This window comes from Chiloscyllium plagiosum, chromosome 28 (genome assembly GCF_004010195.1).
Source record: "Chiloscyllium plagiosum isolate BGI_BamShark_2017 chromosome 28, ASM401019v2, whole genome shotgun sequence".
NCBI classification, from domain to species: domain Eukaryota; kingdom Metazoa; phylum Chordata; class Chondrichthyes; order Orectolobiformes; family Hemiscylliidae; genus Chiloscyllium; species Chiloscyllium plagiosum.
The window spans coordinates 6,094,945-6,106,061 of record NC_057737.1 but is presented as its reverse complement, the minus strand read 5'-3'; the positions used below and the strand labels follow the sequence as shown (position 1 = coordinate 6,106,061).

General features: G+C 43.0%; 1 protein-coding gene across 1 annotated transcript in view; it reads right to left on the bottom strand.

Annotated features, from left to right (window-relative positions):
- Window positions 1-2,996: 2,996 nt before the first annotated feature.
- The window catches only part of LOC122563907 (protein yippee-like 2), a gene marked incomplete at its 5' end in the record, with an annotated part of 14,995 nt that continues 6,874 nt past the window's right edge, over window positions 2,997-11,117 (bottom strand). Inside the window, 2 exons of the mRNA XM_043718144.1 lie at window positions 2,997-6,764; window positions 10,178-10,286. Coding sequence (XP_043574079.1) covers window positions 6,675-6,764; window positions 10,178-10,286 — 199 coding nt within the window. The remainder of the gene's footprint in view (window positions 6,765-10,177; window positions 10,287-11,117) is intronic.

Below are 11,117 nucleotides of genomic sequence, written 5' to 3'. Positions count from 1 at the left end.
TTCTGTGCTGTATGAGTCCAACATACCAAATTCAGGAATTTACCAGAATGATGTCAGGGACAGCAGACATCACTTTGCAGAAGCTGGTTTGCTGAAAAGAGAATTGGTAAAAGGAAGATTTAGCAGATGCACTCCAAATAATTGTGTTTGTGATACCACCTCCTTATTCACTCAGTCATGTTGGGAATTAGAGGATACAGATTTAAGGTAAATAGCAAAAGATGTAGAGTGGGGTTGGTTTTATTACCACATAGTGGTTGCAGAGGCCTGGAGTGCTCTGGTGAAACAAATTCAACAATATTTTCTGAAGGGAAATTAGATTAATGACAGTGAAGGAAAATGCAGGACAATGGAGGAAACAATAAGGGTAGTGTGACCAATTGCATTGCTCCAAAGATCTGTGGGCTGAATGGCTTTCCACTAAGTTTATGGTTCCAAACATGCAGCAGGACAAGTAGGTCACAGCATTGGATCCTTTGCAACAAAGGTTTGCAGATGAGAGACTCAGCCTGGCTCACAACTGGAGTTCCAACTATCTATTCTGCCATGACTGCACAAGCTCAAGGTCATATGGACTGTTCAGAAATGTACTGTTGAATAAAGAACGACAAACTTACTGCCGCCGACATATAATCCTGAATGGACCTTGTCTTAGCAGCTAAATGATAATGCATCTTTGAAAAGTAGGCTTCAAACAAGGACACAACTGAACTGCAAGGTTGATTATGGCGCAGTGGTAGCATCCCCACCTCTGAGCCAGGAAGCCTGGGTTCAAATCCCACCTGCCCCAGAGGAGTGTCACAATGTGTCTGAACAGGTTGATTTAAAAATAACTCCAACAGCTTGGCCTATGGCTGTAGTCTAAAATAGTCTGATCTTAGAAGATAAGCAGACTCAGATCTGGTCATTACTTGGATAGATTGCTTGGGAATACCAGGCACAGTAGGCTTTAGGGCTCTTATGTAGCAATGGTAATGTCTCTAACTTGGCTGCAGGTTTCAAGTCCCATCTCCTCTACAGGTATGTCATAATATCTCTGAACAGATTGATTAGGAAAATACCTGCAGCTAATTACCAGGGTGGTCTTGGGTTCAATCGTCCTTCTTTCCTGGAGTGCAACAAAAGGACAGGTTTATAGATGGAAAACTAAAGGCAAAACTAAAGGTCTCTGACCTCATCACTCACTATGTGAGACTGAAACTGTAGATGAAGCACAAGGACAGACTAAGAATGTTGGAGAAACTCAGCAGATCTGGCAGCATCTGTGGAGAGAGAAACAGAGTTATGTTTTGAGTCCAGTGACTCTTCTTCAGAACTGAGGACACACTTGTCCAAATACTGAATGGCTCACATTAAAGATGGTCATCGAAAACATGTGACAGACAGCAGCTGATGATGGTGACTCAGCATCCATGACAATAGAACCTAACAGATGATAAAAGATGGGAGATTTCAACTGATCTGCCTTTAGCTGAGGCCAACCTTTTACATTGCTTGGTGAGCTGAAAGCAAGAATGGGTATAACTAAATTGCACAGCTCTCCAGCTCCTATGACTGGTTTATGAGGATAGATTGAGGAACACATGCTAAAATCCAGAAGAGAGTGAGAGGTGATCTCAGTGATGCTTACACAATCTTTACAGGGCTTCTAAGGATGCGTCCCCTGACAGGGGCCTGTCTAAATCCCACAAGGCACTAGTCTCAGAATAAGGGAAGTCTGGAGAGAGATGCAGTAGTTTTTGAGGTTCGTCCTGAGCAGTTCTATGACGCAGGACTTTGTGCTCTACAGTTTATTCCCTGGGATGCACACAGAGACAAACATTGACTGCGCCTGGAGGACCATCAACTTGGTGAAAGATGCTCTTTGGTCTGCCCGAAACTTGTTCCTCTTCCAGAGCAAGGGGTGACCTTGACCAGTGGTTGCAAACTGGCACATTCCAAGATCCAGGACTTGAGGGACACACTAAAGCTTGGGGCACCTGCCACCAAGTTGCAGTGGGGAAAGACCACTATCTCAGGTTTTTCTGCAAAAGTTAAATGGGGGTCCATTCTGTTGTCAGACTCTCCTGGTGTCTCAAACTTACATAAATAAATTCTGTAAACTTATGTACGAGAAACACCTTGGGCTTGTTTGTCCTACATATATTAAGACTGTGTACAGAATCGAACTGCTCTAGTGACTCTACGTATGTAAACATATTTTTATGAATAAAGTATATTTTTGAAATTAAAAAAAAACTAAGTCATTTGAGACTGAGATGAGGAGGAATTTCTTCATTCTCTGTCCCAGAGGGTTGTGGAAACTCAATCATTGAGCATGTTCAAGACCGAGGCTGATAGATTTTTAAGAGATCAAATAAAGGGGGGATAGTGTGGGAAAATGGAATGGAGATAGAAGATCAGCTAATAATCTTACTGAGTGGCAGTGCTAGTTTGAAGGGTCGCAATTGTAGACTGAATCACAGAATAGTACATTACAGGTGGAGGTCTTTCATCCTGTGCTGTCTATGCCTGCTCTCTACAAGACAAATTTACCTAGCATCAATTCCCTACCCTACAATTTCTTTCCTCTTTCAGATAATGATCCAATCTTTTCTGAAAGACAAACTGGATCTACCTCTACCACATTCACAGGCAGCGCATTCCAGATCTTAACCCTTGCAGCATTTAAACAAGATATTCCTGAGGTAATGCTGACTCTTTTGCAAATTACCTTAAGTCAGCAATGACAAGGTTAGGTGACTGTGACTATCTGATCCTGAACAATCATTGACCCAATACTACCTTGAGAAATGGTGTTACTTTACAGTATCTGCTAATTCAGATCAGTATGGCACCCCAGATAAATACAGAATACAAAATGTAAAGAACAAGAATCGTTGCGTCTCTCCCCTTGATGAACTGAGATGAAACAAAAATATCCTAAAATGAAAAGAAAATATTTCAGCATAAATTAATACAAAACCGGAAAAAAGGTGCTCAGTCAAAGATATGGGTCAGACATTGTTGAATATATTTATTATAAAAAATTATTTTAAATACGAATATTTACAAGAGTACACAATATAAGACAAATTCTGTATATATTACCAATTTGTTGCTTAAATAGGGGGACAGTACATTATCACTTAAGGAGATGATCTAGCAGAGTGTACATCTTCTAGCCAATCGCAAGAGGCAATGTGACTGTATCAGGGAATTGGCAGTGGTCGCCAATGACTACTTCAGATCAAAGCGGAATCCAATTAGAAGCTAGCTTTGGCCGCGACAAAACAAAGGCTAATTGGCTGCTTGAACCAAAGGGCTTGTTGGATGTACAACAGGCCACTCAACCAAGAGGCTCTGTGACGTTGCTTTGGACGTATTATATTCCATGCGAGGGAAAACACAAACCATGATAACAAGTCAACCACCATGTTCATGATATAGCCACTAACCCGTAATGCAAAGTTCTGTTTTTACTCTCTCCCTGCAAGCATCTAAACCGACTGTGTTGTCAGCCACACCGTGCGTTTGGTCTTTGTGTTCCAGAATCTTATTCACTGCAGGCCCTGGCTCAAGCGGGGACCAAACGTCATTTCTGGACAACAATACTGATGATGCCCTGTGAGCGTTGGGCAATAAAGTTACTGCTGGGATATTTGTGGAATCCACATGAAGTGTTCACAATCTGACTACCAGCAAGAATTGAGGAAGTCCCACAAAATGACCAGGTGGCAGGGGTTGTCCTTTCAAAGTTGATGTGTTTGGATGGAGCTTTTTTTAAAAAAAGCCAAACTCCAAACATTGATTTCGCTTGCTGAAGGCTTCAGATTATGGACATGACTGACACATAAAAGGGAGATCTCTGCACCAAGTAAAAGACAGTCCATTGACAGTTCATGGCTGATAACTACGGCTGGACTTGCTACCTGGCTCATGTGACTGTGCAAGTGGAGAGGTGCTTTGGTCGATATTTGGACATATTTGTTTGACTGGCTGCACTGTTGACTCACAAAAGCCCAGAGGTCTACTTACTGGTACCAAGGATTTTAGCAGCAATACCCAGCCTTGCATTTTGGTTACACTCTGGATGTAGGTTGTACAGAGTTGCTGCAGTCTCTCTGTCACTGCAAAAATGGTAAAGTGAAGAAAGCCAACAAGTGTGACTTGATGACAAATCCGGTATGTGGGCTCTTTGTAACAGCCAGCAGGATGCAAATACACTTACCCCAGGAATAGGGGCTGGGGGGAATGGGGTTTAATTTAAATTCGGAGGCAACCTGCTGAGCTGCCTGAAGATTATTCCCAAATAATTACCCATCTTTACTGAATCAAAATAAAACGTTTCATTACAAGGTTCAGAGCTCCATCCTGCCCCAGCCTGAGGGCAACAGAAACATGTCACGTCTGGTTACTAATATGTCAAGTAGGTAAACAGGAACAGAAGGAGGCCATTCAACCATTGAGCTCATTTCATTGTTCACTTAGGTCACAGCCGATTTGTTAACTATCTCCCTGTCCTGATCCAACATCCCTGAACACTGTCGCCTGAGGGAAGAAACTCTATAAAGGTCAGTCTAAAATTTTCAATCAATCCTCATAGCATTTTGGTGCAGAGTTCCAGAATTCCAAGACTCCTTGAAATCCTTCACATCAGCACTCCTTTCCTGAATGGTCTTGCTCCAAGTTTTTAAGGTGTTGCCCCTTGTTTAAAACTTCCCTCACCAGAGAATATAGTCTATCTATCTATCCTTCAATTAACTTAATATTTAAACTTGATCACATGCATACAAAAGGATAGTCAAGTCTGAGTTAATTGTCCCTTATAATCTAACTCTTTCAGTCCCCAGGTCTTATTAATGAATCTCTGCTGCACCTCCTCCAAAATAAAATGCAGGCAATCGGGACTAGTTCAGTTTATGAAACCTGGTCAGCATGGATGAGTTGGACTGAAGGGTCTGCTTCCATGCTGTATGACTCTAAATACATTCTTTCTGAAGATGCAGTGTCCAGAAATGAGTCCCTTTTTCTAAATGGGGTCTAACCAGAGCTATGTTCAACTTTAGATTGGTAAACAACAGTCTCTGACATTTTCACAGTATTTCCCTCTTACTGATGAAACACCCTCCCATCCTGGTGTCCCTAGAGATTATAACTGTGTCTGAATGAGTAAGAGGGACCAGTGTCATCATTTGTCATTCACATGACCAACCTGGCAACTAGGCAATGTCTGCTTCTCCTTTGCTGACAGCTTTAGAAATGAAATTTGAGCATTTCTACTGGGGAGCTGAACTCTGCAGATTTAGGTAACCCTCACCCGTCCAGTCCCCAATCCCACCATCCATCCGTGTGAGGCTTTGTCCTCATCTTACCTCTCAGACTCAATGATACTGTTCATTCTACCTGGTCTGTAGTAGAAGCTTGAGTGCCCTTTCCTATTGTACCCTGGCAGGTTATCAAAGGGACACCGGTTCTGCCTTTCATCACTCACTGTCTCTTTGCCTGTCTCTTATGTGCAGTCTGTGTGCTGGCAACACTCCCATGAAAGTTAATGCTGAGCTACAATCAGCTGATCCATCACTCCCTCTCAAAACTGACTCATTTCCAGGCATCGTGCATCATCATTGTTTGAAAGGAACCTGTTGAAATGGACTTAGCTGACAAGAGCCTGCAATTCCAGGGATTACTTTGTCTGACCGGTGGCACTGCAGGGGATGGGGCCTCCTGGAAAAACCAATAATTTTCAACCTAGATTGTTGGAAAGACACCCTTTCATATAGGCTCCCTGGAAGCATATTTTATCAGCATTTTAGTTGGATTGGGGCATTCCATTGGAGTGATATTAAAAGGGACAGGTGATTTTTAATTTCCTTTTAAAAATAACATGACCATGAGGCAACTGGGAGCCATCAAGGAAACTGGGATGGAGGGGGGCAGGAGGAGGCCCACCTGCTCCCAGTGCAAGACTGCATCCAAATTGAACACATGACCACCAGTATGGGTTATGCCAGATGCCAGGGTAGGGCTAAATGCCAACTCACAGCAGCAAGCTGGTAAGAGGCCGATTTCCTTCATCTGGGAAGGGAACATGCATCTCCTACAGGCCCTGCCTGCTTGTGGAGGGAAGTGTCTTTAACCTCCCATCAGCCAAAAGACCAACTGGGTTCCAAGTATCTTTTTTTTGGGGACAGTTTCACCTCTTGACCAGCCAAACAGATGAGGCACTGTGACACATCGAAGCAACACCTACCGTCAAGTGTCACGGCCTTCACTTTGAGCTCTCCGCCTGCATTTACTCTAAAACACAAAGAGTTGCCCTCCTTCACCTCCCCATCATCCTGAACAACGCTACTCTCCAACAGAATTCACGTCACTAGAACAGCTTTTCAGGTTAACCTAAGGAAGGGAAATTTCAGAAAAAAAGCAAACAAATATCCCCGAGCTTTGGTGCAGTTGTTCAGCCGCAACGACAACGGTGGAGAGCGGGAGCCAGGAGATGTCTGATTGCAGGAGGTGAAACAAAAAGATAATCGAGGATAAAAGACAATAAAGAGAAATGCAGAGGCAGATGGCTGGGAGGTGGAGCCTCTGGCAGCTCGGCTCCCCCCACAACACGTACAACCAAAGCCTTCAGTTACTCCTCTTTTTCCAGGATCAACAGCCCAGTGATCAGCTCCAGCAGGACTTTGTGTTCACTCCCAGCCATTGTCCTTAATCATATGAGCAAGTTCTATAATGTACTTCCCTTCTTTGTACTTTTGACTGCTCTCAAAGGCGTGTTCCTGTGGACAAACAGCAGCACTGAGCTCAACAGCAACAACAACAACTGCAACTTGCATTCATGTGGCACCTTTATTGTGGCACTTATGTCCAAAGGTGCTTTATTGGAGGTGCTATCAAACAAAAGTTGACATTGAGGCACATGAGATATTCCTGGGACCAAAGGTTATTGTGAGAGGAAAAGTTGGATAGGACCTATGTCTACTGGAGTTCTGACAAATGAAATGTGATCTTACTGAAACATATTCGACCAACGGAAATAGATATGGTTGATATTCAGAGGATATTTCCTTGTGAGTCATCTTTCAGTAAGAAACAAGGATGTCTTTTTCCTGTAATTATACAGGGCATTAGTGAGGCCTCACCTGGAATATTGGATTTGGTCTCTTTATCTGAGGAGGGATACTCTTGCGAAGGTTTACCAGACTGATTCCTGGGTTGGCAGGACTAGCATATGAACAGCGATTGAATAGGTTAGGATTATGTTCACTGGAGTTTAGAAGAATGAGGTGAGATCTCACAGAAACCCATACAATTCTAGACAGGTTAGTTATTTCCGATCGATGTGGAGTCCAGAACCAGGAGTCGTAGTTTAAGGATAAGATGTAAACCTTTTAGGACTGAGATGAGGAGAAATGTCCTCATCCAGAGAGTGGTGAGCCTGGTGAATTCACTACCACAGAAAGTAGTTGAGGACAGAACATCATGTGGTTTCAAGAAGGAGGCAGATCTAGTTCTTGTGGCTAAAGGAATCAAGGGAGATGGGGAAAGGTTGGAATTAGGGTGTTGAGCTCAATAATCGGCCAGATCACTTAGTCTCAGCTTCTATGTTGTGGGGGAGATTAGAACTAGGTAACACAGTTTAAGAATATAAGATGTCCCTTTTAGAATTAGAAGTGCTTTCTAACAGAGGAGCAACAAAGCATGGAATTCCCTTATCCAGGATGTAGCTGAAACTGGGTCTTTAAAAGCATTTAAGGCTGGATTATTTAGATTTTTCAAAGACAAGGGAATCAAGAATTATGGGAGGTGGCACAGACCGGAGAATGGAGTTGAGATCATCAACCAGAGCAGCCATGATCTTATGGAATAGTGGAGTGCAGTTTGATGGGATGAATGGCCTCCTCCTGTTCATGTGTTCCTATATTGCGATTGGTGGTGAAAACGTCAGTCGAAGAGATAGGTTTTAGGGAGCATTGTAAAGGGGAGTTAAGAGAAGTGAAGAAATGTGAAGAAGGAATTCTAAAACTGAAGCAGCCAATGGCGGAGAAATTAAAATCAAAAATGCACAACTGGAACTGGAAGAACGCAGATGTTAGAGTGTTGGGGCTGGATGTCTTTACAGAGATGAGGTGGGGTATGAATCAGGGTGATCATTGAGGGATTCAAAAAGAGCAATAGGAGCTTTTCATATTGAGGTGCTGCTGGACTAAGGGTCAATACAGTGAAGAGTACAAGAGCATTAGGAGAATGGGACTTGGTGCTTGATTAGCATACAGGAAAAGGGGGTTTAGCTTGAGTTCCGGCTTATAGTTAGGGAGGAGGGATCTAACAAAATGCAAGGTTGATGATTTTATCACTAATGGGCTGAAGAAGGGACAGAATTGGGCAAAGATTACAGAGGTGGCAACAGGCAGTGTATACAGGACAGATTACAGAAGGGCACAGGACAGATTATAGAAGGGCACAGGCAGATCAGCATCACCCCATCAACAAGCCCAGAGTCTATTCTTGATGTGTAAGAAACTGCATCTCCTTCTCAGGCTGACAGAATCCAGACTGGATTCCTGGCTTGTTCTGAGTTAGCTTGACTGAATGGGACTTAGAGGAGAAAGTGAGGTCTGCAGATGCTGGAGATCAAAGTTGAAACTTTATTGCTGGAACAGCACAGCAGGTCAGGCAGCATCCAGGGAACTGAGGACACATTCCTGAAGAAGGGCCTGTGCCCGAAACGTCGAATCTCCTGTTCCCTGGATGCTGCCTGACCTGCTGTGCTGTTCCAGCAATAAAGTTTCAACAACTGAATGGGACTTAGCACACGTGCATCATAGTACATCCTGATATTCAATTTAACACATCATACCCACTAAAAAGTCCTTAGTCTTGAGTGCGCAGTAGGGATTATTTAATATAAAGAATCCAGAAGGACAGGACAGCAGATACACAGGAACATCACCATGTGCAAATTCCCCTCCAATTCATCATCCTGACTTGGAAATATTTTTGTTCCTTCAGCATCACTTGGTCAAAATCTTGGAATTCCCTCCCTAAGGGAATTGTGGATCTACAAGGACTGCAGTGGTTCATGATGGCAGCTCACCATCACCTTCTAAAGGGCAACTAGGGATGGGCAATAAATGCTGCCCTGCCACCAAGAACTACATCCTACAAACAATCTTAAATTACCTTCCCTCTGGTTGTGAAAGGGAAAGAAATTAATGAAAATAAAAAAAAACCTAACAATCAGGATTTTCAAGTGCTGCAAGGCCAGATCAGAACTGGGCTCAAATGTTAGAGTTTAAGACACCGAGTAAAAATTAATTTCCAGACATCCCACAGATGTGGGGAATATTGTGTGTTTGCTGTTTATCACTTACAAGCATTTGACTGTAAGTGTTCATATTTACATTCAGTTATGATTTGAGGCCTAGAATCACATAACATCTTGTTTTTGGTTAAGTGCAGTTCACTTTAAGTTCAGCAGATGGATCCCATTACTGCAGTGTTCTGGATTGAGGAGATTAGACCTGTATTCTCTAGTCTAGAAAATTATTTTAATTTTGAGGTGGTAGTGAGGATGTTGCAGTCTAAAACCAGAGGACAGAGTCTTGGGATCAGGAGAAGACCATTGAGGACTGAGAGGAAAAGGAATCTCTTCACTTAGAGGGTGGTGAATGTTTGGTATTCTCTACCTCAGAGGACTTTGGAGTCTCAGTCACTGATTAGGTACAAGACAGATATCAATAGGTTTCAATGACAGTTAAGACTTCGTGGGATATGAGATTAATGGAGAAAATGAGCCATGTTCAAACTAAATGGTGGAAGAGGCCTTAGAGGCTGAATGGTCTACTCCTGCTCCTATTTTCTATTTTTCAATGCAAATATAACTGAGTCTGCCTGCTGGAGGATTCCAGTGTCATAACTGAGGACACATACATATATGTAGCTTTATATGTTGGCTGGGGTGGGAGGAGGTGAATTGTCAAATCAGTGGGTAATAATGTTGCATGGAAATAACATCTATATAGTGCTTTTTATGTAGTAAGACATGTTAAGTATTACCAAACAAAATTTAACACATATGCACAGACACGTACAAAAAATATAAACACAACACAGGCAGAAACACAAGGAGATATCCATACATACAAGGAGGTACACAAACACATAGCAACACGCACAACCATCAACTTACGTATTTCCAGCCCAGTGTGGTTTTGCAGTTTTCACAGTAAATGTCGGCCACTGCATGCAGGCCAGTAAGTAAAACCCGCTCCTCAGCTGGTCCACAGCCCACATTAACTCTGCAAAGAGATTTCAGACAACACTAGCACTTAAACATAGAAAATAAAGACAGAATGTACATTTCTGTGGTATCTGTCACAACTTCAGCACATCTCAAAACACTTTACAGTCAAATTTGACTACTTGTGAAGTGTTAACATAAGTGATATAAGTGCAAGTTGTTGACCTGACTGAATATAAAAACAGACTTGAGGGTTTGAATGAGTTAAGATTAGAGTGGTGCTGGAAAAGCACAGCAGGTCAGGCAGCATCCGAGCAGCAGGAAAATCTTTGTTTAGGGCAGGAGCCCTTCATTCCAGATGAAGGGCTCCTGCCCGAAACATCGATTTTCCTGCTCTTCGGATGCTGCCTGACCTGCTGTGCTTTGCCAGCACCACTCTAATCTTGACTCTGACCTCCAGCATCTGCAGCCCTCATTTTCGCCTTGAGGGTTTGAATGGCCTACTCCTGTTCCTATGTTGCATCATGGAAAGATAAGGAAGCTCCAACCTAGTAGAAATATCATAGAGGGGGTGAGAGTCAAAGAAGAGGCAGAACCGAGTCTTTAGTGAATGGGGCAGCATATGGAAAGCTACAGGTAGAGAAGGCTAAAAGTGAAGATATCTCAAACAAGGCTTCTCGGGCAGCTCAGTGTTGTAAGGAAAGAGCCGGAGGCCACAGCTTCAATGATTGGATGTGCTGAACAGTACAAAGGGGGAATCAGAGGGGGAACAAAATACCCTATAGCCTGTAAAGGGACCAGGGAGAGAAGGGGAATACAGAGAGAGATGAAGAAAGAGAGAGAGAGGAGAAAGGAGGGGAAGAGAGACAGGGAAAAGACAGAGGGGGGA